At 40.8% G+C, this 27,094-nt stretch overlaps 1 protein-coding gene across 10 annotated transcripts in view; it reads left to right on the forward strand.

Annotated features, from left to right (window-relative positions):
* The window catches only part of adgrb1a (adhesion G protein-coupled receptor B1a), a 209,386-nt gene extending 186,085 nt beyond the window's left edge, over positions 1 to 23,301 (forward strand). For 5 of the 10 annotated variants that reach the window (XM_031322622.2, XM_031322623.2, XM_031322624.2 and 2 more), the window contains 8 exons: positions 2,357 to 2,455; positions 7,166 to 7,337; positions 10,058 to 10,153; positions 10,525 to 10,564; positions 13,360 to 14,021; positions 17,151 to 17,186; positions 17,411 to 17,569; positions 21,617 to 23,301. In XM_031322622.2, coding sequence (XP_031178482.1) covers positions 2,357 to 2,455; positions 7,166 to 7,337; positions 10,058 to 10,153; positions 10,525 to 10,564; positions 13,360 to 14,021; positions 17,151 to 17,186; positions 17,411 to 17,569; positions 21,617 to 21,811 — 1,459 coding nt within the window. In that variant the 3' untranslated portion in view covers positions 21,812 to 23,301. The remainder of the gene's footprint in view (positions 1 to 2,356; positions 2,456 to 7,165; positions 7,338 to 10,057; positions 10,154 to 10,524; positions 10,565 to 13,359; positions 14,022 to 17,150; positions 17,187 to 17,410; positions 17,570 to 21,616) is intronic. The other 5 variants (XM_031322626.2, XM_031322627.2, XM_031322628.2 and 2 more) reach the window with 4 other exon arrangements.
* The last annotated feature ends 3,793 nt before the right edge of the window (positions 23,302 to 27,094 follow it).

The raw sequence follows: 27,094 nt of genomic DNA on the forward strand, positions 1-27,094 counted from the left end.
CAAACAATTCAATTCTACACTTCTATATATATGTATACATACACATACGTGCATATATACATACCTACACGCATATATACACATGCATACACACATACATATACACATCTGTTTTTCTTTTCCAGCTATCACCTACTGGTGTCCATGTTTCATGTGTCAGTTAAGTCAGGCAAATGGCTTGAAGCATTATTTGGCCCATGAATGTCTGGGACTTATGCTAAAGAGATGCTAATCACACAAAATTAAAAAATATGTTATTGTCGCAATTGGAAACAAAACAATGCACCATAGTGGCTCAATTCACTCAAAATGTACCCAGAACCCAAAGGACTATTTTAAGAAGTAATCTTTAGCTTTCACTCAGTGTTAGCAGCACTCGCAACACAATATTAGCTCAGTCATAGGATTTATTTTAATACAAAAAAAATGCCTCTTAAGATGTGTAGCTGACTTCTCTCCTCAAAGAAAAACTAGAGTTTATTAATACTTTGGTTTCATTTCCGTTGCTCTGGCCATTGGTTGTTTTAGATAATATTGTACTCTGCAAAGTAACTACTAAAAATAGATCAGATGGATTAGGATGTCAACGACAGTAAGTTTAGCTTACTTGGAGGAGAAAATAAAGGCGAGGTGTAAACTTTGTAGATTCTGTCAGTCCGTCTGAACACTCGTGTTTCTTGCTCAATTGGAACTATTTTTAGCGATGTTCTGAGTTCAAGAGATGTTCTGAGAACAATTACAATAGTGAGGACAATGTTATCATGACCAATAGAACCAATAGCCAGGGGTACAAAGTAAGACATACGTTTTTTTTTTTGACTTTTTTTAATCAAAGAGCTGGATATTTCCTATCACACATACGCTGATGATTCAGTGCTCTAAGTGCCAGTCATTTAACACAGTATGTGTAGTAAATGAAAGACCCTGCACTCCGTAATTACGCCTTCCTCTTGGCAACACAGTGGGAGTGACTGTTTGTGGGAACGCTAGTGTATGTCGACGACGTTTCATTTCCGAGATTGCTCCGGTGCCGCCAAAAATTCAGCTGGATGTCCCTCATTTTCGGCCAGATCTCCATTACCTTCCTCTTTCTTTGTGCTGGCGTTCTAAACTCTGGTGGATTTCTGAGGACTATGGTTAACTGCTCCTCAGATCTCTGCAGGGTAAATCCAGACAGCTAGCTAGACTATCTGTCCAATCTGAGTTTTCTGTTGCACGAGTAAAACAACTTTTGAACGTACACATGTTCCACCAAAACAAGTTCCTTCCCGATTTTGCTCCGTCCGGCACTTAGCACCGCCCAAGACGATTGTGATTGGTTTGAAGAAATGGCAATAAACCAGAGCACATTTTTCTCTCACATTTGAAAACTCTTCTGACCCATTTTGGTTTGGAATCTGCGGGGTTGTGTTGCAGTCTCAACAGCCAAAAACGGACACCATTGGCAACACTGACGCCAATTTTTCTCCGCCTGATGGGTCACGACGTCTCGTTCTCTGAGACTTAGCTACTAGCGTTACCATGGCAACTACCAGCAGGGGGCGGACTCTCCACGCTGCCTCCTGTTTATGCCCAGTATACCAGGATGTTGATGAGATATTTTGGTTTGTGCGTGTTAGTTTAAACAGAGATTAGTTCTTGTACTGGAGATAAAATCACTTGTGTGCACGGAGATCGCTTTTGGCTCAAAACTCCGCTTAAAAACTAAAACGTAGCAATGTAAATGTAGCCTAAGGGAACACATACAGTTTGTGTTACTAAATTACTTGTCACAATTAATACACTGAATGTATTGATGTTATGTAACTCTTTCATCACAACTGGAGCAAGATGTTTCCTTTGTGAACGCCGACTGTAGTGACTGACGGAGTGGAGGTTTTGAAATATTACTGTGTGTGTAAAGCTTTGCATTTCCACTTGGCATCGCTCTTAATAAGCAGTTAGCACAAATTGACATGACCAGGGGGGAGGCACATCCAGCACATCATCATAATCAGAGCAGCAGAGATGTAAATCCTCCACCGGCAAATAAAATGCATGAAATTAGGCTTTGAGATTAAGCCTTTTTGTATGACAAGCAGATACATGGTTGAGTGGGTGAACTACACTCAGTTCCTTTAAATCATCAAACCAGTCTTTTGTATGTCTTGGCCCCTCCTCCCCTATCCCCCAGAGTCACACACAGGTACACCCCAAAACACACACAAAAGCGGTTGGACTGTAGCCCTGAGAGAGAGATTGTGCGAGAAACACTGTGACTCACTGTGTGCGTGCGCACGTGCATCCGTGCGAGTCTGTGTGCAGGTGCATTTGTATCTGTTTGTGTATGTTACAGCGTGTTAATTTGACTTTGCAGTCAGATGACAGTGCCACTGTACAATATGACGCTCAAATGTGCCAAGTGCGGAGTTATCTCTTCGGCTGACGTTTCCACCACAGCTACCAGTAACGCCATGTTAGTCCCGCTAATTATTTTTCCTTAACTCTTCTTACCTCTGTTCTCTCCTCTACTGTATGCCTCCCTTCTTCTTCTCTCTCACTTTGATGGATTCTCTTTCCTTTACCCCTCTGTCATTTCTTCTTCTCCCTGATGCACTGGCAGGCAGGGTGAAACTGTGTGTTATATATATATATATATGTATATATATATGTAAATAATTATGAATATGTGATTGATGATTAAAAGAGAGAGAGAGTGTGTGTGTGTGTGTGTGTGTGTGTGTGTGTGTGTGTGTGTGTGTGTGTGTGTGTGTGTGTGTGGGTGTGTGTTTGTGTATGTATGTGTGTGTGTGTCTGTGTTTGTGTGTGTCTTACAAAGCTGATTGGAGCAAATGTTAAGGAGACCATGGCTATGTATGCAGAGGGGACAGCAATATGCTTTTATTGTTTGTGTGTGTGTGTGTGTGTGTGTGTGTGTGTGTGTGTGTGTGTGTGTGTGTGTGTGCTTCGTGTGTGTGTGTCTTGCTGTGATCTATAAGTGCCTAGATGGATCATTTACATTATTATCAACCCTGGCCCTTTTTTTTTCTACTTTTCGCTATTGTGCTAATAGAATGTGATCCTAATTACAGAAGTTCATAGCCTCTATTTGTTTTTTTGTGCAGGGAGTGTTGCTCTCTCCTACAATCCATAAATACAACCTCTAAATAGCTTCTCTATGTTTTAAATAACTGTGACTGAACAATTAATACCCATCATTTAACTTCATAGTCTGTAACGTGTATATATATACGCACACATACCAAGTTTCTTTGTAAATCTTAATCTATGGGTAGATATACTAAATATAATATGCAACACTTTGAAATATTCAAATTATGTTTTTTCAGTCCCATTATGGTCCTATGACCTTTATTGTTGCCAACCTATGCACTACTGATATGATATGATATTATATGATTTTATTAAGTGGTCCATCCCACAGGGAACTACATTAAGACACTAAGACACAAGTAATTTCATCCACAGCTTCCGGTCCAATGTCCACACAAAACATGCTCTACACAACATACTCTACACAAAATAAAGAATAAAGAAAACATATTACAGCAGCCACAACACAAATGTGTAACCCATAAATTGTCCAACTAGAACTGAACATTGCAAACATAAAACAAAACTACAGCCACAGAAAAATAACTAAATACGTAAATAATTAAATAAACTACTACCACTAAGTACTGACTTTTACTCCCGACCTGTTTATTTGATCTATTTCTTTAGTGTCTCTTTCTAAATGATACGGGTATATAGGCAACATGTTTTAATATTCAAATAATAATGTTTCTTCCAGTCGCATTATGGTCCCGTAACTCGTCACCTTGTCCCGTCCCAAACATGCCACTTTTCCAGATTTCGTTCTACCCCTGTGTGTTATCCACTTCCTATGTTGAGTCTTTTCCTAAATGATATGGGTAGATCTAACTACAATAGGCAACATTTTTAAATGTTCAAATAATAATGTTGATGCTGGTCCCATCATGGTCCACAGGTTTTACAACCACGTCAGCCTCTATTGTAATTACACGATTTAATTAGTATTGTATGGATTATTTATTTTCCTGTCTGGCCCGGCCAACATCAATAGATTACCCACTACATGTAATCACTCTGTGTTGTACTTGTGTTGGACATGTTTCACAAGTTTGTAATGCCAGGTGAAGATAGTGGAGTCAGCGAAAAACACAGCTAATTACTGTTACGGTAACAGACTGACAGTCTGTGGTTTGTATTTATTCAATTACATTTTATTTATAGTGTCAATTGATAAGAAAAGTTATGTCAGGACACCTTACAGATAGAGTAGGTATAGACCACTCTATAATTTACAAAGACCCAACAATTAACCCACAAGAGCAAGCATTTGATGTGACAGGGGTGAGGAAAAACTTCCTTTAAACAGGCAGGGGGGGAGAGAGAGACAGATATACAGAAATACAAAAATATGACTCATAATAATTCTAGCAGTGGGTATAATGGAATGACATGATGAACAGTGACAATTATAGTAACAGTAAAGTAGGGCTAGGCAATATATCAATATATGAGACTAGATATTGTCTTACATTTTGGATATCTTGATATGACACGTGTTGTCTTTTCCTGGTTTTAAAGGCTGCATTACAGTAAAGTGATGTCATTTTCTGAACTAACCTGACTGTTCTAGATGTTTTATTATTTGCCTTTACCCACTTCGTCATTGTATCCACATTATTGGTGATTGTTTATCAAAACTCTCATTGTGTAAATATTTAGTGAAAGCACCAATAGTCAACCCTACAATATCGCCGCAATATCGATATTGAGGTATTTGGTCAAACATATCCTGATATTTTCACCATATGGCCCAGCTCTAGAGTGAAGCTAATATAATTATGACTAGTAATAATAATAATCAATAATTAATCAATAACATTCATTTAAAAATACCACAAACATGAACATAGTACACCTTAGTCACATTAGCATATCTAATACCATGTGTTGTGATCACCTTTTGGTTTAACTTCATGTTTCCTGTCCTCAGTGGATTGTATTGGAGAACAGCACTCCCTCAAATGTAGAAGTTTGTAGGTCTACAGCCAGTTAATGTGTAGTTCATAAACGATGAATATGGAAAACAAGGTCCAGACTGAAACAAATAACCTGAATTATCCTTTAAGTAGAATTCAGCCGTTCGGCCCTTTTCACAGCAGTACTGATGCGTTGTGTCAATCTTCAGCATTTTTAACTGACCAAACTCTCTTTGAGTGTTACTGTGGGTAGGGTGGAAAAGCCTCTGAAACAGGATTCACATAATGAGACACATCCAAATTTCAAATGAGGTCAACATCAAATTAATGGCCAACATCAGCGAAACCATTCCCTGGATTGGTCCAGTCCTTTTTATTACCAGAGGTGGAAAGCAACAAAGTACTTTTAATTAAGTTGTGCAGGATTCTTATACTGCTTCTTTTATGTGTCACAGTTATGGCGTTCCATTTGTTGGACTTTGTTCTTTTACTTAGCTACATTTTGGAGGGGCATTATGCATCTGTTTCACAGTTTACTTTGCAGAATACCTTATCAAACACAAACTACTGTAGATGATGAGCTTCAGGAAATGTGATGCATTAAAAGCAATTGAACAAGACAATCTAACAAATGGACAATATTTCATCATAATGGCGATTCCTTTAAAGCCATTAAAGTCTGAGTGGTGGGTTTCAAAGTCTTACCGCCAGCAATAGCATTTTGATAGACAGCAAATAATGAAAATTGTTATTTTCCCTTATTAAATCTCCATTAGTGCATGATTTGTAGTGATTGTGTCACCATGGCTTGATAAGTAACGTATTGCAGGCGTTGGTGCTCACTTGCCTCATACATTAGTCCTAGTTGGACACTATTTGGATATTACTATAAACAGTTTAAGCCAGAAAATGGGGTTTTCTGACATGTTAATGTGACACGAATGCAGCATACTATTCCTTATGCAGAGTACAACACCAGCTAGACCAGCTTCAACAATACAAATATTTTCAAAGGTTGATGAAACTGTCACTCGCTAATTCATTGTCAGTTGTTTTGTTGCTAAGCTAAGTCATTGAAACTCAATACTTCTTGCACGCATGTTAAACATTAAAAATTATTTTAGCAGCTGAAGTGCCAAAACATCTCTTTTTGGGCTTTTAATGTGAAAACCCCTGCATGGGATTGGATTGACAGCATCTTAACACTGATAAAAAAGAACGGCAAAGTAGAAATAATTATAATAAAAAAGAAGAGTATATATGTCCAAACAGACATGACCCTTGGTGTGGAAATGTATACTATGTTACATTTATCATGAGACATTATAGCAAACTTTTGAATGCATCCACTTTGTCTTATAATAATGAAGAATTATAGCAATGTTGCATGAATAAAGTACTTTTTCCACTTCTGGAATATTATCTAACTAAAAATAAATGTTAGCACCTATTGAATAGGTTCAGTAAAATAATCATATTGTTCTTTTTCATTCCTGATGTGCACATTAAAACAAATAGAGTCAAGAAAAAAGAACAAGAACAGCAAAGTGCGAGCAACGGGAATGACACTTCTTCAGACTCTTCCTCTCTCTGTCTCTCTGTCCTTCTCTGCTCTGCCTCTGTTTGTCTTTGCATTCTGTTTCAGCCTCATTACACTCGTTTTTCCCCACTGCTCACCATCACTCCTTCTCTTTCCTGTGGCACTAGATCCTCTTTGGTTTGACTGAACCATCTTAAACATACATGCATGTCATATATGTGAATTATGAACATATATATCTGCAGATAATGGATGTATGTTTTTGTCTGTGATAGTAACATAATTATTTGTTGTGACGTTATGTATTGTATGCATGGTTAGAGTTAAAGGCTGCTAACACTATGCTAACACCGTGGGCAATTAGCATTAGATTACATTTTCTACTGTTTTTAATCTTACAAAGGGGAATAAATCCAGTTTAACTCTTGGAATTGTTTTTTTTGGAAGCTTGCCTTAAATGTTAAAAAAAAAAAATCTAATAATCTTAGCTAATGACAAATATCAAATGTCTTACAGCATAACTGTCAGACACCATTGTAGGCTTACCCTGTGTCATGTTGACAAAGGTTTAGTAGTGCTGTCCTTGACTGTGGTTCCCCTTCCCATCCTGCAGGGCATCACTGTGGAGCTCCTGTGTGGTTTTGCCCCTTCTGGCCCTCACATGGATGTCAGCTGTCCTCGCCATCACAGACCGGCGTTCTGCGCTCTTCCAGATCCTCTTTGCTGTATTTGATTCCCTGGAAGGCTTCGTTATTGTCATGGTACACTGCATCCTGCGCAGAGAGGTACCTCACATGACCACCGACTTTATATATATATATATGTTTGAGGCTAGTGTATATATCGACGACGTTTTATTTACGAGATTGCTCCGGTGCCACCGGAAGATCCACCGAATGTCCCTTATTTTTGGCCGGATGTCCGTCCACCTTCCTCTTTCTTTGTGTTGGTGTTCTAAACTCTGGTGGATTTCTGAGGTCTATGGTTAACTGCTCCTCAGATCTCTGCAGGGTAAATCCAGACAGCTAGCTAGACTATCTGTCCAATCAGAGTTTTCTGTTACACGACTAAAACAACTTTTGAACGTACTTTTGAATGTTCCACCAAAACAAGTTCCTTCCCGAGGCTGTTTTGCAGAGGCACCGTGGCTCCGTCCGGCGCTTAGCACCGGCCAAGATGATTGTGATTGGTTTAAAGAAATGCCGATAAACCAGAGCAAATTTTTCTCCCATCCCAGAATGCTGTGTGGACTAGCCAGAACCTCCTCCGCAGCGCTGTGGAGGAAAGTCTGGCAACGCAAGACTAGTTTTTTTTCTTCTTTTTTTGTAGACTAATTTGAGGCTATAAACCCTGTATAGAACTTTAACCTTTGTATACTAATATGGAATTCAGTTTATGCTTTTCCCATGAAAGGTAGCACAGTATTGATCAGTTTTATAATAAATATCATGGGAAACACATTGTCATACCTAAATGGCACACTAGGTTGTGTGTCAATGACTTCCAAAACAACATATAATATAATTTCGATATATACAGAGAGAGTTGTGTGGAGCTGATAGTGTTATTGAGCTTTGTATCAACTCATTTAGCAATGGCTTAAATGTAAAGAACGTTCATTAATATAAAGTATTTAGCGGTGTGAAACGGAACAAGTTAAGTTGGTTAGGGTTTAGAAAAGATCATTGTTTGGCCTAAAATGAGTCACAGACGATACTACTTCAACGTAACTACATGACTAAAAAAAAGTTGCCATTGACTTTTGGTTTCACACGGGAGACAAACACCGGTCTCCTGGGAGAAGGTCCTATGTTTGTTTGACCAATCTACCTGCCCGACTTTCCTACCTACACAGATTTTGGGTCCTATACTACATCACCTTACTTCATCCTTTGTTTCTTGGCTTGCTCCTACGATAATTACTACGGCCACTAGAGGTCACTGCCTAACAACCAACGTAAAATATCGGTGATATCAGCTGCTTGCACAATCAAACTATACTGACGTTTCTTTGTTGAGGACAGTCTAGTATGTTACCTCAGTCGGTCTATCCATTTATTTAATCAACATTTTGGTCTAAGGATTTTTGTGACCCACAGACTTTTCGTCTAAAACCAACATCTCAAAATAACCCCTTGATCAATATGGTCACGATGGTCCATAGCCCGTGATGAGCACCATGATCTCAAAATGTTAAGACTTTACATAGTGCATATGTGTACATGTGTTTTTTTTGGGGGGGAAACCCCTAACCTTTCCTATAACCAAACCATTCTGCCAAAAGTGTAATATGTTAAAAAGAAATATTTAAATCTAATGGGCTGATGTCAGTGAGCTCACCTATAGCACGCTAAAATGTGAACTTTGCATACACAATCATCTAATTTGCAGATGGCCATGGCATTCTTTGGGCACATACATGCCCTCAGTGGAATCAACCCTTTTTAGTTTAATGACCCCCAAGGACTTTGGCATGTCGTCCCGCCATCAAGACAATCTTTTAGCCAAGATCTATAGGCTACTGATAAATGAAGAATTTACAGCTCTAGTCCTGTACATTTCTACAGCACTAAAACCACATAATTATATCATCATCACAACTCAGGTGCTCTGAATTCAATTTTTACCAGAAACATCCACTAAGTGATTCTAATCACATCTACTGTGTACTTGTTCTTTTGATCCGTGTTAAGTTCCTGGAACTCAACACTTCCTACATTACAACCCTGCCAGGAAAGGGAAAGATCATGCCCCTAAGCTGCTAGAAGGCTTTTAATGTGAAACATTGTAGCGATGAGTTGTATTGACACTATAGAAAAGTAGAACTAAGTGAAATTGGAAGATGATTAATTATTTGGGAGACTTCTAGCATCACAATTAGCTCACATTTCGTCTCTTGCAAAATGGTCATGATGCAACATGGTCTATGATGAGGTCCATTGTGTATGGGGGGGAGTGCAGATGGCCATGACATTGAACACAATCAGGCTCTCGAAGGGGTGAGGCATTTTGATTTTAATGACCCCATGAACAGCTTGTAGTGCAGCCATCCGGACAAACTTGTAGCCCAGACCTTTTAGCCTGGCTAATTTTAAGTCTCTAAGATTTCTTTGTTCATTTGGTCTTGTACTTGAGTTTTTTCGTGGTGTGATGAACATTGCAGCCTCTAGGACTACAAGGACTGTAGACTTCTTTAGCCATTTTTTTTTTTTTATAAAAGACCACTCACTTAGTTATTGTTGTGTACTGATTATTTTGTAGGAAAGGTCAGGGGTTTCTCACCAAAACAAACACATTGATGCAAGATACAAGATGCACTCTCTAAGGACTTAACATTTTGAGATCATGGCGCACATCATGGGCCATGGACCATCGTGACCATAGTGATCAAGGGGTAATTTGGGTTGAGTGGTGGTTCTAGACAAAAACTCTTTATTTGAAACGTGATATTTATACATACTACCAGTACTAAGATTGTGATCTTTGTTCTCATGATTTGCGACAGGTTCAGGAGGCAGTGAAGTGCCGTGTGGTTGACCGCCAGGAGGACGCTAATGGAGATTCAGGAGGATCTTTCCAGAATGGCCATGCTCAGCTCATGGTATGAATATATGCATATGTTTGTTAGTTTCACCTTATTATTCAATACTGGCAGGTAGGGCTTGGCAATATATCAATGTTATATCGATTTAGATATATGAGACTAGATATTGTCTTGAATTTTGGATATCGTAATATGACACAAGTGTTGTCTTTTCCTGGTTTTAAAGGCTGCATTACGGTAAAGTGATGTCATTTTCTGAACTTACCAGACTCTTGTAGCTGTTCTTTTATTTCCCTTTACCTACTTAGTTATTATATCCACATTACTGATGATTATCTAAAATTTGTGATATTTGATTTTCTCCATAGTGCCCACCCCTACTGGCAGGGTGCACACTAAATACAATATGTATTGTCTTCTGTCCTCAGACTGACTTTGAGAAAGACGTGGATATGGCTTGCAGATCAGGTAAGCTCCAGGTTGAGTGTGTTGGATTTTGTGTTTGACTTGACTTTGGGGAATGCTATTCAAACGCTACAGATGTCTCTTTGTGCCTCCTCCCTGTATTTCAACTGCTCCAAATTCCTCAGCGTTGTCAAAACAGATGTGAGGCATGTTCACCCTCAGTTCTGCACTTGTGTCTTACAATCAACATCACAGTAGCCTCCCTTCACCAACGAGCTGTTCTGACAAGAAATACTGCACATTAATGCTGCATAAGGCAGTTTAGCCCAGGCTGTTGGGAGTGGGATGAACGTGTGCTGAGCAGTTATATGCAGATAAATAGGGCTGTCTGAGTCTCTCCTACACTGCCGCTGTATAATTAAGTCCCTCCCGACAGTGCCGCATCAGATACTGGCTCTGCTGTGATATCCGCTGGGAGTGAAAATGTGATTATCTCTCGAGACAGGATATCAAGAAAAGCATCTGGAGCAGAAAAGCTATTGAGACACAGACAGGCCAGATCGAGAAAAGACAGAAAAGAACAGGGAGAGATGATTGTTTTTGAGTAGAAAGTGGGAGCACAGAGAGCGGTTGTAAGATATTTAGTGTTGCGGATATAGCGCTGTCTGATGTTGTTTACCTGCCTGGACATGGTATGGGATATGCATCCTGCCATAAGCCAGCAGTTGTTATAGTGAAATGAGGTTGGGTCATAGGGTCAAGGCAAGCCCGATGTCAGCCATGTACTCGCAGTTGAGATATTCTAAAGGGTAATTTTGTTTTTGTTTTTTCAACATGGACCCTATTTTCCCATGCATTGGTGTCTAATTGACTAATTGTTCCAGTATTGAGCGAGAACGCTGCAAAGTAATCCTATATGGCAAATGCGCATTGTCAGTTTGCGTCCACTAAAAGTCTGTTTTACCACTGACAGACTCAGATTATTATTCTAAGTGTCTGACAACATTATGGAAAGGATCCTTACAGAGATAGACCTTTTCCTTAAAGGGTAAGATCCTTTTTGTTTAAACAGAAACAGCTAAAAAAAATCATCACCAAACAAACACAATTTAAAATAATCAGTACTTTTAGTGTGTAGAGAGCCAGCATATGTTTACATGTAAATGGGTGAATTAAGGGTTAATTTCAAGCAAACCAGAGTGGTGATTGTTGGAACAGTGGAAAGACCAACCAAGACGGCTTTTGATAGTTTTATTTTGTTTCTGTCGACTTTGAATGAAGTGTGTTCTACGATGACAAAATTACTGTTTATTTAAATAGAGTCTGGTGAGTTTGGCGACAGCGAGTTTCATGAGACACAAAAATGATCTTACTTGTTTACGCATGTCAGTGGTAAAACAAGCACTTTCAGTGGATGTAGGTGCACAATGGCCCATTAACGTTACATCTTGCTTAATTCTGGGTCAGTTAGACACAACACATAGGAAAATATGGTCCAAGTTGAAAAAAAGAAGTTACCCTTTAACAAACAAGTTCCTGTTGTTGTTGTTGTTGTCACTTTTTTAGAGCACTCAGCAGGTTTAGACTGATATGAGTGTTTGAAGGGTGATAAATAGTTTTGATTATTTTGGTCACAGTTGTGACTTTGTCATTGCTCTCTACTTTACATTGACAATGGTAATGGTGACACTGTTTCTATGTTGCCTCAAAAAAACATTTGTCATGTCTGAACTACAATGCCTCCTTACTTAACGGCTGATATAAATGCAGATACCAGTATCTTTTTATACCATAGCTTAACCAGTGTTTATTGCTAAAAAAAAAAAAAATATTTCATTTACAATTATACATAGTCGTTCATACTTATAGAGCAAGATACAGTAGTACTGAGAAAACCACATTTGAGTCTTTGTAGAGGGTTGCTTCAGTATCTGTCCAACCCCAGGCTGGATTATTGACTGAGGAAAGCTGGCAGCTGCTGTCGGGGCCCCAGGTCCCAGTGGCCCCAAAAGCCCTGAGTTATCTGTGTGATACTAAATAACAGTACCAACCAAGATAATTGCTACATCCCTTATTATCTTGAGACCCCGTCTTTGCTAGAAGCACAGTTTCAAAATGTAGTTTTACAAAATGCACATTAATAAATACATTTGTATTTTATTAGTTTACTTGGCGACAACGCAATACGTGTGATTTGAATGAATAATGTGGCCAGGGCCCCCCCGTGACCCTAACCCGACACACCAGATGGTTGTTAACACAGAAACATCTGAGAAGCCGTCATTGGAAACTGTTTGGGAAAGGGCAGGTGATTGGATGAACCTTCATCCGTCACGTCCGCCATTGTTGTTTTGAACAGTCATGGCCGTCACACCTAAACAACGCTTATAGCCAGTAGCTCCTCCCCAGAAGCTGATTGGTTCGGTAGGCTGGTAGTTCAGACGCAAACGCATTACTTGAAGCCAGTGGTGTAATCTATCTAAGTACATTTACTTACTTAGTACTTAAGTACAAATTTGAGGTGCTGCATTGAGTGCTTTTACTTTTAACACTTGAAGTACATTTTCCTGATGATACTTACAGACTTTTACATAGGTAACATTGTCAATGCAGGACTTTTACTTGTAACAGAGTACTTTTACAGTGTGGTATTAGTACTTTTACTTAAGTAATGATCTGAATACTTCTTCCACCACTGCTTGAAGCTTGACAAGATGAATTTTCGTATGACGTGATCCCACAATTCTCGAGTTATCTCGTGATACAGTAAAAATCCAGCTGCTGTGTGAGTTAACCCCTATGGCCCCCAAGCATGTAAATCAGACCACGGTCTTACTCTGTCTTTCTGTTGCCTCCAGGCACTATGAAGCGCTCATCTCTCCAGGGGGAGGAGAAGGCCTCCGCTGGGACCCTCACTCTTCAGAAGGGTTCCAACTTCAACACCATGCCGGCCAGCATGGCCAAGGTTCACCTGCAAAACGTGGCAGACTACACCAGCCACACTCTGACCCTGCGCAGGGAGAAGGGTCCCTCCAAGGGAATCAGCACAGAGCTGCCAGGCGCCAAATCCATCTACATCTGCGACGGCGAGCTTTTCAAGCAGCTGGACGGAGAGCTGCCTCGAGGAAACGGCGAGGGGAGCAGCTCCGAGGGCCCAGGCAAAGGCCCGGGGTACGTCATCCTGCCGAGCAACAATACGGGCACCCTGAAGCTGGCCAAGGGGAAAGAGGAGCAGGCAGCCAAGTACAACATGGGCATTGAGCAGCTGCCTCAGACCAGGCTCATTCACCTGGCTAACCCTGCCAGCGGAGAGCCGATGCCTGGCTTTGGGCTGAAGAGCCTTCCCGCCGACCAGATCAGTGTGTCGTGCTCTGACAGAGACTCACCTGTACACAATCTGCAGAATATGCCCAGAGACTCCCACGCGGCCAACAACATGTGCGACGGGGGAGATTCCGGAAACTCTGGTGTGATGTCCAAGAGTGAGACCGTCTCCACGCTTTCCATGAGCTCACTGGAGGTAAGACCACTACACATCAGCATAGTCTTGTCATAGCAATGCATTATCAGCCTCACACTTCATACTTCAAATAAGACATGCATGTAAAGTTGTGTTTTGTATTCCTACTACTTGGCATACATTCTCAAGAACCAGGCCTTTATTTGAAACTGGTTTATATTAGAGATAAGCCTTTCATTTGTCCTGTTTAACATTTCAATTTTGATCACATTTTAGTAAGAAGTCTCCTCATTCTCTGATCTGCTTGTTTTAATGCTGTTGATGCTTTTTGCTTTAGTGCCCATTCACCACTTCAACCTCGTCTGAAGTACTGTTCTCAATAAGTCATTCTTTCAAATCCTTTCTAATTTGTTGTTTTTCAAGCACTGCTAAACTTCTGTCAATAAAACTTAACACTTCCTGCACAGACGTAGGGTGTCAGGAGAAACCGTTGATGGTTTTATCCCGTGCAGTGTATCATAGTAGACAACAACCGACACCGCATCCGGGACGACTAGGTGTGGGAATCACCAGAGGCCCCACGATACAATATTATCGCGATACTTATGTCACGATACAATATTATCGCGATACTTATTTCACGATATGATATCATTGTGATACTTGTGTCACGATACATATTATCAGGATGCTTATGTCACGATACAGTATTATCGCGGTACTTGTGACAAGATACATATTATCACGATACTTATGTCACAATGCGATATTATCGCGATACTTATGTCACGATACAATATTATCATAATACTTGTGTTACGATACGCTGTTATTGCGATTTTAAACATATTGCGATGTTGTGCGATATATTGCAATTTATTGCCTTTTTAACAACTTCAAATAATGTGCCCAAAGGAAAACTCTGTCAACATCTGTTTTATATACAAAGATACATTTCTTTGGTATTTCATCTCACTTTGATTTTCCATCTAGTTGTCTAAAAAAGCAATTGATTTTTGTTATTCTAGTACCAAAAAGTGCAATTTATATGACAAAAAGATCGATACTTGGCGTCAGTGTATCGTTACAGTATTGCCACGGAAAATATTGCGACCAATAAGAGCTCTTCCGCTGTAAACACGGCAAAGTGAAAGAGGACAGATGTTGGTGCTGCTCGGTGGGACAAAGGAAAGGTCACAGTCGTTTTTTCTTTCGTTTTTTTTAGGCTTTTCCAAACACACAGCCAGAATCATAAACAGCGCTCTGGATGCCATTGTTTTTTTACATTCTTGTTTCGGGAAATCATAATGCGTTTCATTTGTACTCAGAAGTCGGACTTTACGAGTTCTAAGTTGGAAACACGACCACCTGAAGTCGGATTTTCAAGTTGGGAAGTTGGAGAACCTCAAAGTAACCAGAGCAAGTCACGACAATAAGTTATGATTCTTTAATTCTGATTCTGACCATCTTAACAGACAGAAATATCCATGTAGTCTGAACCCGGCATTACACATAAAGGGCATTTTAATGTGAAACGTCTGCAGGAAGTGGTGAGTTTCATTAACAGTATCGACACAGCGTCCCAAGTAGAACTGATTGGAATAAATGAGTGAATAAAAACACTATTTGTGTTCAGGAGTTCTGTTAAAGTTGCAGTGGCGGTTCTAGAGGGTGGGCAATGGTGGCCAGTGTCCCCTTAATATTAAGCCTCTGCCCCCCTTAAATTGGCAAATATGTTCATACCTTTATCCCCAAAGAGGGGATATTATTCATGTGCAGTGATAAATAAAATGTAGCTTAACACTGAATGAGTATTCTTGTGTTTAAGTTATATGTGTATTGTTAGTCTTTTGTAGAACCAAACCAATGGAGGGTTGGTGCTGTATAACACTTATACTTAATATATTTGGTAACCCTAAAGTCGCATGTGGCCACAGCCAATGTTCCAGAACCGCCACTGTAAAGTTGCTCTACTGATTGAATGAGTGCTGTGGAAAAGGACACATTAATGGATGAACCATGAGAGCCACTGTACTTCTGGTAATTCTACGCTTAACTTATAATTAGCATAAACTGCTCTGTTTCTTTTCTTATTCATATATCAATGTGAATGATGCCATATATCATGCCAGCTTACTGTTTTCCATCTTTCATTTACCATGGACAGCAGCCATTCATATCGGCTAGTATATATACCCACCTCCCACCAAGAGTCAGGGTCTGTCCGAGGTTTCTCCCTGTAAAAAGGAAGCTTTTCCTCACCACTCTCGCAACAAATGCTTGCTCTTGAAGGAGGGGGAATTGGTGGGTCTTTGTAAATTATGGAGTGTGGTCTAGACCTACTATATCCTGTTGTGATTTAACACAAAATAAAATTGCATTTAAATTGAATATATATATATATATATATATAATTATTTTCTAGAATCATCTAGGCTATGTGCCATGTATTGTGCCTCAGGCCATGTTTGATCTCCGTTGTAGGGAAATGATTAACACAAGTGATCAACTAGGGAGCTACACATTAATAAACTGAATATTAAATCAGAGACATAAATAGAATTATCATTAATTAGATCTCCACGGGGCAGCACGGAGCTGCATTTATTGTATGCTTAGGTCATCCCCTCTCTGATGCTAACCACAAGGCAACAAGCCCCCTTATTTCATTCATAACAAATCCTCCATCACCAGATACCAAGTATCCCGTGCAGTGTTTTGCGCCCCCGTGTAAGGACAGCATCTTTAAACAGATTAGTTTTCACTCGGCTCCGAGTGCCGACAGCAGTGTCACGATGAGACGACACAGTGATCAGCACACAGCAGCCTGGACATCTGCCTGCTGGTGTCTTTTCACTCCGGGGCAAAACACACTAACATAATGCCGTGCGAGGCGGCTGCTGCCACGGCAACCAAGCGGCCTGAAGGTCAGGCTTTCCGTTCTCCACTCGGGGATGGAGGACGTAAAGGTCCTTCGGTCACAATCTGTTAACTGCAAACTTGTGCCAACAGGGTCAGAATGACCAGCAGCAAACCTTGTTTCCTCCCTCATGACTCACTGCCCTCAAACACCCTTTCTTGACTGGCTGATGTGGAGATACACAATGAAACACTTGAGCGTTTCTCTGCTCACAAGGCACACAATAACCAAGACACATCTTTAATCTCTCTGTCTCATCTCCCCCCCAGAGACGAAAATCACGCTATGCAGAGCTTGACTTTGAGGTAATTTTAGTCTCTTTGATTCCTACAGAGCCTATTTTTTTTTTAGATTTTAGACCAAAGAGCTGATGTCTTGATGGCTTGCATACAATTATCAGATTTATTCAAAGCTTGGGTGTGACTGTAGTGTTGAGATTCGAGACATTCAATGTGAAAGGGGGGTAAAGTAGGATTGATGGTAGCCTGTGCTGTTTACCCTGTGCGTAACGTGCAATGTCCCTGTGTAGAAGATTATGCACACCCGGAAACGCCACCAGGACATGTTTCAGGACCTGAACAGGAAGATTCACAGTGCAGACAAGGATAGAGAATCCCCACCTGTTGACGCCAAAGCTGCCAAAAGATGGAGTGTGTCCTCTGCCAGCAGCGACAAGACCAACATGAGTGTAAAGAGTTTAACTTTATTCTGTTCTGCCCCCCCCCCCACCCCCTTCCCTCCCCCCTTCCTATATCTAATATTCTCCTTTTCTCGTACCATTAGCACAAATCACCACTCTTGAGTGGTTAATTATTAGTGCAGCCATTTTAAAGGTTAGATTTTCTGCTTACAATGTCAGTGTCAGAAGACATTAGCTGGGGGGCGTCAAGGGGGGTGAGCATATAAACTTCAACTACAAATTTAGCCAAGTACACATTGTCACTCCAAATGTGAGAAATATTTAAAAGGTTCTTCCAAATTATACAACTTGTCAGAGCTTGTTTCAAGACAGGACCTCATAATAATAATAATAATTATATAGCTTTTTATTGAGCTAGATACTGTATATGCAGGCTGACGTTCTGCTACCCAACTAACACATTCTCATGAAAGGTTTCGTTACGCTATCGTACGAAAATGTATGCACACCGATTCGTATGATATCTTGTGAAAATAGCCGACTGCCAGCTCGTCGCGTGAAGCTGGCTACAGCGCTCCGGGCCATGTCGAAGATTTAGTGGCAGTTGGTAGTTGAGTCTACCCGATAAAAGTTGACTTTGAGCCGGGTACAGAGCACCGCGAGCTGTCGGTCGTTTCAGCGGACATTACAGTTGATTTTAGGCGACAAAATGTGAGCGTCATGCGGCGATGACAGTTAAGATTAGGCACCAAAACGTAAGTTTAGGAAAAAGTTAGGATTAAAACACTCCCAAGGAACACACATTTTGTGGGTGAAAGTCTTTTGTTTTCCCTGGGAAGCCAACTCCGCTCTCCGGCTTGAAAGCACGGTGTTTTAGGACCCACCCATCCACCCCAACCTCCTTCCTCCTCGGTCCACAGCGCTCCTTTACAGCAGCAGTAACTTTGGTGCATATAGCAGAAAATACGTGGAACACTTCCGAATTACAGTGCATACCTTTACGTAGCTTTTTCGTACGAATGGTTCATGAGAACAGCCTGACCCGACATGAGGGCCATATTGTTTAGGTTTTAAAAGTAAGTTAATGAAAAAATGTCTCTCCTTTCTCTGACTGTCTATGCATGTCATGTGTTTCAAGTAGATATACTTATATAGATAGATGTAGATACCCAGTGAGAATAGCATAAGACATAAGATAATTAAACCATACAGGCTTATGTTATGGCCATTAGTTTACATTATTTCAACTTCCCATTGTGTATGGAGAACAGCTGCAAAAATTACAATACCCAGTGACCTCAATGACCGTCGCTACTGAGATGAAGCCAGCCAAGCAAATCTGAGAATTAAAGAATATATCTCTTCTAACACAGTTGCTCGTCTTACTGATGATTAAGAGTTACGTGCCCATCCAAGCCTTAAAAAGCTCCAACTGCCAGTTAACTAACATTGCTGTTGCAGGAATGATCAGAACTACACCCTCTCACATTAGACTTTACAGTTTTGAGATTCAAGTAGGGCTGGGTATCATTTAAAAATATTCTATAACGGTACCGATACCAATACCGTGACTTCGATACTGGTTCCTAAACGATACTTTTTTCGATACCAGTTTTATAAAAACAAAAAGAAATGACAACATTACACATTGCAGCACAAATCATTCTATTTATTTTTCAGCTCCTACTACGTGAGCCCGTCTCTGTGTGTAACGTAGAGTTGTTCCTGCGTGTCTCTACGACGTGTAACGTTAGACAGCCAATCACAGACATTATTAGATCTTGGTAGAAGCATGCTGCATGCTGATTGGCTCACTGACACTGATGAGATTTGCTCCTTAGGTATTGAAATTGGGTATTGAATGACGAGGCATTTTTTAGATACTTGATACTTAGGCCATTTGGTCGGTGCCTGAAAAGTATTTAATTTGGTACCCAGCCCTAGATTCATGACATTAATATTACCTACATGGGATTTGTTTTTTTTAATGCTTGGCAAAGCTATGAGTTAGCTAAATAGTGACTTAAGCTAATACTTTCCCCCACTAAACACTGGGAAACTAGGTTGACTGGATTGGCTTGGAACTAGTCCCTCAACAAAGTCACCAACACCACTTACATAAGAGAATCCATGTTGGCTTTGTAGCTGCAGTCAATCCATGGCAGCAGATGATTTCCATTTCCTTCTGCTGCAAAAAGCCCCTGATCGCCATTTGTTTCACAGCTTTGGAGTCAGGTCTTCTCTGGCATATGGCCAAGCCCAACTTCACAGATTAAGGGTGCAGCTATTTGACACCGCTAGTTACAGATCCCAATCAGTTTGTGATAGCCCTGCAGAATCGCACAACTTTAGCTTCTTTCCAGAGGCCAAAAAAAAAAAAAAAAAAAAAAGTGGAAGAGGCAGAGGGATCAACTTCTCCACTGCGGGTACAAGATGTGTTTTGAGGATGTGCCTCTGCCGCAATCATATTTGCATCTCAGTCCTTATTAGCATATCCAGCTAGCTTTTGTGCATATACCAACTTTAGATTAAATGCATCCATTGTATATGGGTTTGTTAAAAGAGGTATTAAAGGAATACTTTGATATTCCAGTAAATATGTGTGTATATGTTTCAGTTACCGGTATCAGCTTTCTTGCTGAGAGTAAGATTAGAACTTTTAGGTCTGTGTGATAAATTTACAGCTGGAGCTAGGAGGTGGTTAGTGTATCTTAGCTTAGCATACAGACTGGAACAGGGGAAGTGAGGCAGTGAAGCAGGAAGTGTTTATCGTAAAACCAAAAATTGTTGTTTTTACATTTATTTTTGTGTACAGAATAAACATGATCATCAGTGAGCTTTAGTGGTGTTGGTAGTTTTTCTTCAGTTTGGACAAAGCCAGGCTAGCTGTTTCCCTTTTCACAGTCTTTATGCTAAGCTAAGCTAATAACCATAGCTCCAGCTCCATACTTCCCAGTGACATGAGAATGGTGGTGATGTGTCATTTTAAGGGTTTAAGGGTTTTTTCAACCTGGACCCTATTTTCCTATGTTTCTGTGTCTAAGTGACTGATGGGAACAACAATCTTTGACATTTGTCCAGTATTAAGCGAGATCGCTGCAGTTGGCAGCGGCGAAACAAGCTACAATGTAAGTTAACAGGGCAATTGTCCAGCTTGTATTTACCTTCACAAAAGTGCTCGTTTTGCCGCTGACAGGCTCAGATTTATATTCTAAGTGTCTGACAACATTATGGAAAGGATTTCTAAGGAGGTCGACCTTTCTGTTTTAAACAAAAACATCCGTGAAATTGCATTTGCTAATGCCACCAGACTTCATGTAAATAACAGTAATTTTAGCATCATAAAATACACTTCATTCAAAGTCGACAGAAACAAAATAAAACTATGAACACCCATTTTCGGTCATCTTTCCACTTTTCCAACCATCACAACTCTAGTTTTGAAATAAACACACAGTTTACAGATTTCTATCTGAAAATATGTTGGTTCTATACACGCTAAAAGTATTGCTTTTTTAAATGGACTCTGGGGGGTTTAGCGCTAGCGACCTCAGAGCCGTTTCTGATTAAACAGAAAGGTCTTAAAGAGGTTTTAAAAAGGCCTATCTCTTTCCATAATGTTGTCAGAGACGTAGAATAATAATCTGAGCCTGTCAGCGGCAAAACGAGCACTTTTAGTGGACCAAATTGAAGATGCACATTTGCCCCACAGGGTTATATTGCAGCCTGGTCTGCGGCTGCCGATTTGTAGCGTTCACGCTTAAGACTGGACCAAATTCAAAGATTGTTGTTCCTATCAGTCACTAACACGCAAAAACGGGAAAAAAGGGTCCAGGTTAAAAAAAAAATGAAATGACCCTTTATCTCCCAGAAAGAAACCGAATAAGCTTCTTTTTTTTTTTTTTTTTTTTTTTTTTTTTATCAAACTAGTCTTTTAAGAAATGTAGGGAATCATGAAGGCATACAGATAAGACAGTGTGAGGTAAAGTCGGTCCCCCAAAAGAAACTCACAATATAACTTCTGAAATACATCCCAGATTGCATCATCTCTGAGAAAACAAGTCTTTTTTTTCCCTCTGTCCTTTTCCTCTTAAGGACAAGCAGCAGACCCCGAGTAAGAGGGTGTGGGAGGGCATCAGGAAGACCCACTCCCCCCCATCCTGGGTGAGGAAGGACCTGGAGACAGTGGCGGCCTCCCCTCTGGAGCTGCAGACGGTGGAGTGGGAGAAGACCAGCGCCACCATCCCTCTAGTGGGCCAGGAGATCATGGACCTTCAGACGGAGGTGTGACCAAGATTCCGGGCCTCACACCCACAACTTCCTTTTCTTCCCCGAAGATCTCAAACAAACAAGCAGACACACCACAACACACTGCCCTGCTCTGTATTTCTACTCAAAGGCTGGACCAAGCCCGGTGCGAGAACGTGAGGGGGAAGGAGCGCGAGGCGGAGAGAGAGAGAAGTGTCACAATGTCCAAAAATTCATTAAACTGATAAAAAGAGAGAACGGGAAAATAGCATCTCTTTCTATGTTGTTTCATTTTAACGTTTGGACGGTGTTTTTGTCTGCAAATACTGGTCATCTTCTTGTATATGGTCTCAGATACCACAGTGGCTCACATGGTAGACAGACTCAGCTACTATATGTGCATTATATAGCCGTGTTATGAACCACAAAGCAAAAGGTAACCATGCTATGTTTACCCCTGTATTAAATGAGTACAATGTGATTATCCTGATTATGTCTTGTTTTGTTTCACTGTTGAGAGAATCGTTGCATCACTGTTCTGCTCTCTCTCTCTCTCGTGATGAACGCTGTTGTATGCGGCTCGAGATCCCCTCCAGACTTATTTTTCTTTTCAACATCAATCTCAAAAGAGAACGGACGAGGCAGACTGCCAAACACACACCACATGTAACCCTCGATGCAGTGTCCCCCCACCCCAACCACCCCCACCCCCCCCAATCCTACGACTCAACATAATCCTTTTGGCTCCACCACTTTATCCCCCGTGATCCTTACGGGGCGAGGTCGGCCCTGCAGTGACAAGCGAAGCACCGAGGGGCTTAAAAAAAAAAAAAAAAAAATCAAAGATGTTTTCCCTCAGCCAAAATGGCAAGTTGCCTTCATATCGACCGGACACCTCAGAGACGTCCAGAGAGCGTGCCGGCGGGCTTTTCGCGCTCTTCCTCAACGCCGCCGCCCCACAGAGCCGGCAACACGGACGGCGTCAGTGCGTCCAGAAGGAGCCACGTTCAACAAAACACGTGCTGTTTGAGTCCGTTTCTCCGTGTAAAAGCAGGCTTGATACAGCAAATGCAAAATATGATGTGGTGTTTTCAAAGACGCGAAGGAAAAAGGGACTTGTGTGTGTATGTGTGTGTCGAGATGTGTAAGATGAGTAAATTACTACTAAATCTATATATATATATATGGTAAGACGGTTAAAGGTGAGGACATATAAAGGGATAGTGAGGGATGGTGGTTGCACACAGAGAAAGCACAAGGCTCATTTGGAGTCCTGATGTACAGCATTGTAATTATTACAACAGAGTTCTACAGAATGGATTTTAGCCTATGAATATCTTTCTTACTGTGCTTGGGGATAGTTGTTATCATTATTATAAATATGAACATGATTATTCTGATACTGATCCTCCCTGATTCCCTCCTCGTCCCTTCAGGGTACTGGACTATACGAGTGTTCTGTATCGCAATGTAACAATGTGTGTTTTGATATTACCGCCAGTCACTCCCTCAGATCTGTATTTGTCGAAAAACCCTGACCGCCGACCTCTGAACCCACTGATCTGCGCCCCACCCCCGCCACACAGCCCTCCCCCTCCCACCCACCCCCCCACTCCCCTTTTTAATTTACCGGGGTCGCCTCTTTGTTAATGTACAGTTTTCAGAGCACAAAATGAATGTGTCTTATTTCTAATAAAAGCATATCTATATAATAAATCCACAGCAGTCATCTTGTTTTCTCACATTTGAACTGATTTGATTTTTATTTATCTCGAACAAACAATATGTTGTAAAAGGAAGAAAAACAAAGAAGAAAAAAAACACAAAGATAAAAACACAACCACTGACAAATTACTCACTTTATACACACTGTTTGACATTTAATTGCATTCGCAGAGTGATACCACTCGCATGCGTCAGTGCGGCAAGTATAGCTCTCGAGGGGGTCCTCCCTATATTCCCAGGGTCCTACGTCTCTTGATATAAACTAACATTGTAAGAGATTGGTAAGTGCTAGCTTCGCAGCTCAAATTGCTAAAAGAATGAAGTGAGGTGGGCGTTTCAAATGCAGTCTGAATGGTAAAAGTCTGTTCAGCCCCTGTGGAGACAACAGTGTCTAGAATCTTGCCCACAAATCTGAGCGTGTAGTAATATCAGTAGGCTATCAGCTGTAGTTAGGGTTAGGGTTACAAACTGAAACTGACCAAGGGAAACATTTAACATTCGACCTAAGGAACACATTGCTGAGAACATGAGACCCTTTGAAAAGGTCTCCTTAAAGAGTCATATGAAGAGGATTTTGATCCAGAGAACATTGGACTCTGAGAATATATACACTCCCCTCTAGAGCCAGCAGGTTTTTTTGGGATTGTTTCAATTGTGTCTTTGCAGTTTGCGTGATGGTGTGATTGACATGTCTAACTGCATCATTGTCTGTCTCTCTCTCTCTCTCTCTCTCTCGTCATTTCAATGGAAACAATAACCCAATATGTGAGGGACAGAGAATCCTTTTCTAATTCAAGATGAGAAACACAGTGACTGGCTGTGCGGCACTTTTTGGCCATGTGTATTAGATTAGAAGTGAGTGTCCGTAAGGACACTACAAGGGCCTGAGAACTACTTACATCCGTCAACTGAAAACCAATGTGGAGGGAGACTGCTAATAAAGATTTAAGCAGCCATAACTTGTCAGACAAAAACATGCCAGATATAAATAATACATCACAGACAAAGTATACAAGCATGCATTGAGCTAATTACCTCAGGAACATAATCTATATGGAATCACTCTTATTTTAGTTATCACTGTTGTGTTGGAAAACCTCATTCACTCCCTCACTATTCCCTACATAGTGTTTATTAAATAGTGAACTATATAGGGAACAACTAAACGAGATTTCGGACAGTCACTGAAAACATTATTGCGTCAGTAAATACGCCGGTTATCTGTGTGACGGAGGCCGGCGCGCCCAGCACCATGTCAACAAACCAAAACTAAAATACTTCTTATACGTCCCTGAAACAAAGCGAGCACTCAGGAGGAGAGTAAAAGGTTTATTATACTGTATATGTTGCATATTACATTTCCACTGTTTAAACTAAAGCCTGCTCCATTTTTCCCTTTTCAGTTTCCGCGGGTCCTTCTGCTTCTTCTTCTCCTCCGGGAAAACACGGCTGCGTTGCATTGTGGTCTACGGGAGTAAAATGAAGGGCACATTGTATGTACACTCAAATTAGCTGTGCATTGTAGCCTGGTTGACACCAGACCCTTCTCAGTTGTAACTGAGAGTGGGTCTGGGGAAGGTTCATTCACAGCTCATTTCCAAAGGGGCGTCACCAACAGACGCCGCTCAAATGCCTCTGGGCGCCATTGGATAGTCCTTCAACCAATCAGACCAATGATCCGGGTGACGTAGCAGCGACAGCGGCATCAACGGGTTGCTGCGCATCGGTAGCCGTCATGTTGAATGTAAACAAAAAGCTGCTTGCCGTCGCTGCGCTATCGTCATCGTGTAAAGCCCGCCTCAACGGTTGTGATTGGTGCCTCGATTTGGAAAAATTGGAAATGGGCTGGAATGGGCTCTTGGCCAGACTGACTTGCAGAGGAAATCTCAAATTTGCCAGAAGTTCGTCAGGGTTTTCCCAGGCCATGTGCATTGGGGACTATATAGCGAATTAAATTAACTGCGGAGAATTCAAACACCACTACAAAATGGCAAACACACTATACAGGGAACTGTTTCTGTGGTAGGGAACGGTTTTGAACAAAGCTAGTGAGAAGAGAGTGACAGAGATCTCTACAGAGATGTGTTTCTGATAAATTACTCACTGGTAGTGACATGCAGTGCCTTTAATTGGACAACAAAATATTAAATACTAAATCATGTGACAGCTTCATTATTGGTAGCGCTGTTGCAACTATCAATAAATTGATGGCCTGACTGAAATGATCTCATGGTCCCTCCAGGTCTGGACAGCAAGCAGCTGTTCACTAATTATAAGATGTGGTAATTTGATAAATGACAGTGTTCCTTAAGAGTAAATTAGTACTGTGCTGTAATGTCTACAATGTCTCAATGCATCTCAGGAAGAAATGGTTCGTTGTGTGGCCACAATATGAGTACAACTATTTGACAATTTAGTGACATTCTAACAACTTTCTAGATGTGGAGATGTGAATTGTTACAACAACACAACAATTTAAAAGTGGATACATTAAACCTGTAACCTTTGGAGTTTTGTGGCAGGGAGGAATGTGTGTCCTTATTGCCAGATAAAACATTGATTACTGTCTTTTAATGTTCAATGCCAACGTTTTAAAATTTCACTTTATGAGTTTTTTTAACATTAATATGAGTTCCCCCAGCCTGCCTATAGAAATGGCAATAGGTGTAAACCGAGCCCTGGGTATCCTGCTCTGCCTTGATGGGCCAATCTGGAATCTCCTCCTTATGAGGTCATAAGGAGGAAGGTTACCTCCCCTTTCTCTGCTTTGCCTGCCCAGAGAATTTGGCCCGCCCATGAGAAAGAGAGAGACATCATGGTTTGAAAACAAGTGAAGCATGGCAGTTGGTCAAGGCCACACCCCCACCCTCCACCTTGCCCCCCCCCTCTCTCCTCCTCAATAGCATTTAAAGCTACAGACACAGAAATGGCACATCCTAAGTAAAGCTCATTGTGGGACTGGCTCTAGTGGCTGTAATTCTGCACCAAGGCTGAATTTCGGGAAAGAGACTTCAGATACAGTATTAGAGGACTACTAAGGTCTATATAAAAGAGACTTCAGATACAGTATTAGGGGACCACTGAGTTCTATATAAAAGAGACTTCAGATACAGTATTAGGGGACCACTAAGGCCTATATAAAAGAGACTTCAGATACAGTATTAGGGGACCACTAAGGCCTATATAAAAGAGACTTCAGATACAGTATTAGGGGACCACTAAGGCCTATATAAAAGAGACTTCAGATACAGTATTAGAGGACCACTAAGGTCTATATAAAAGAGACTTCAGATACAGTATTAGGGGACCACTGAGGCCTATATAAAAGAGACTTCAGATACAGTATTAGGGGACCACTGAGGCCTATATAAAAGAGAAATATGTTGGATTTATGTTAACACATTTGAATTTTCTTGTAAACTTTCAAACAACAGTAATTTGGAAGAACTCAGAGGGGTGCCGGACCTCCTGTTGAAGATCTCTGCTTTCAATTAACATTAATACACAGCCAATACAGCTGTAAGACAGCACTCAATTTGAAATACAATAATTCATGATCGACATGGATCCCATTAAGATCGACAGATTGGGATCGATGGC

The sequence above is a fragment of the Sander lucioperca genome, chromosome 10 (genome assembly GCF_008315115.2).
Source record: "Sander lucioperca isolate FBNREF2018 chromosome 10, SLUC_FBN_1.2, whole genome shotgun sequence".
NCBI classification, from domain to species: Eukaryota; Metazoa; Chordata; class Actinopteri; order Perciformes; family Percidae; genus Sander; species Sander lucioperca.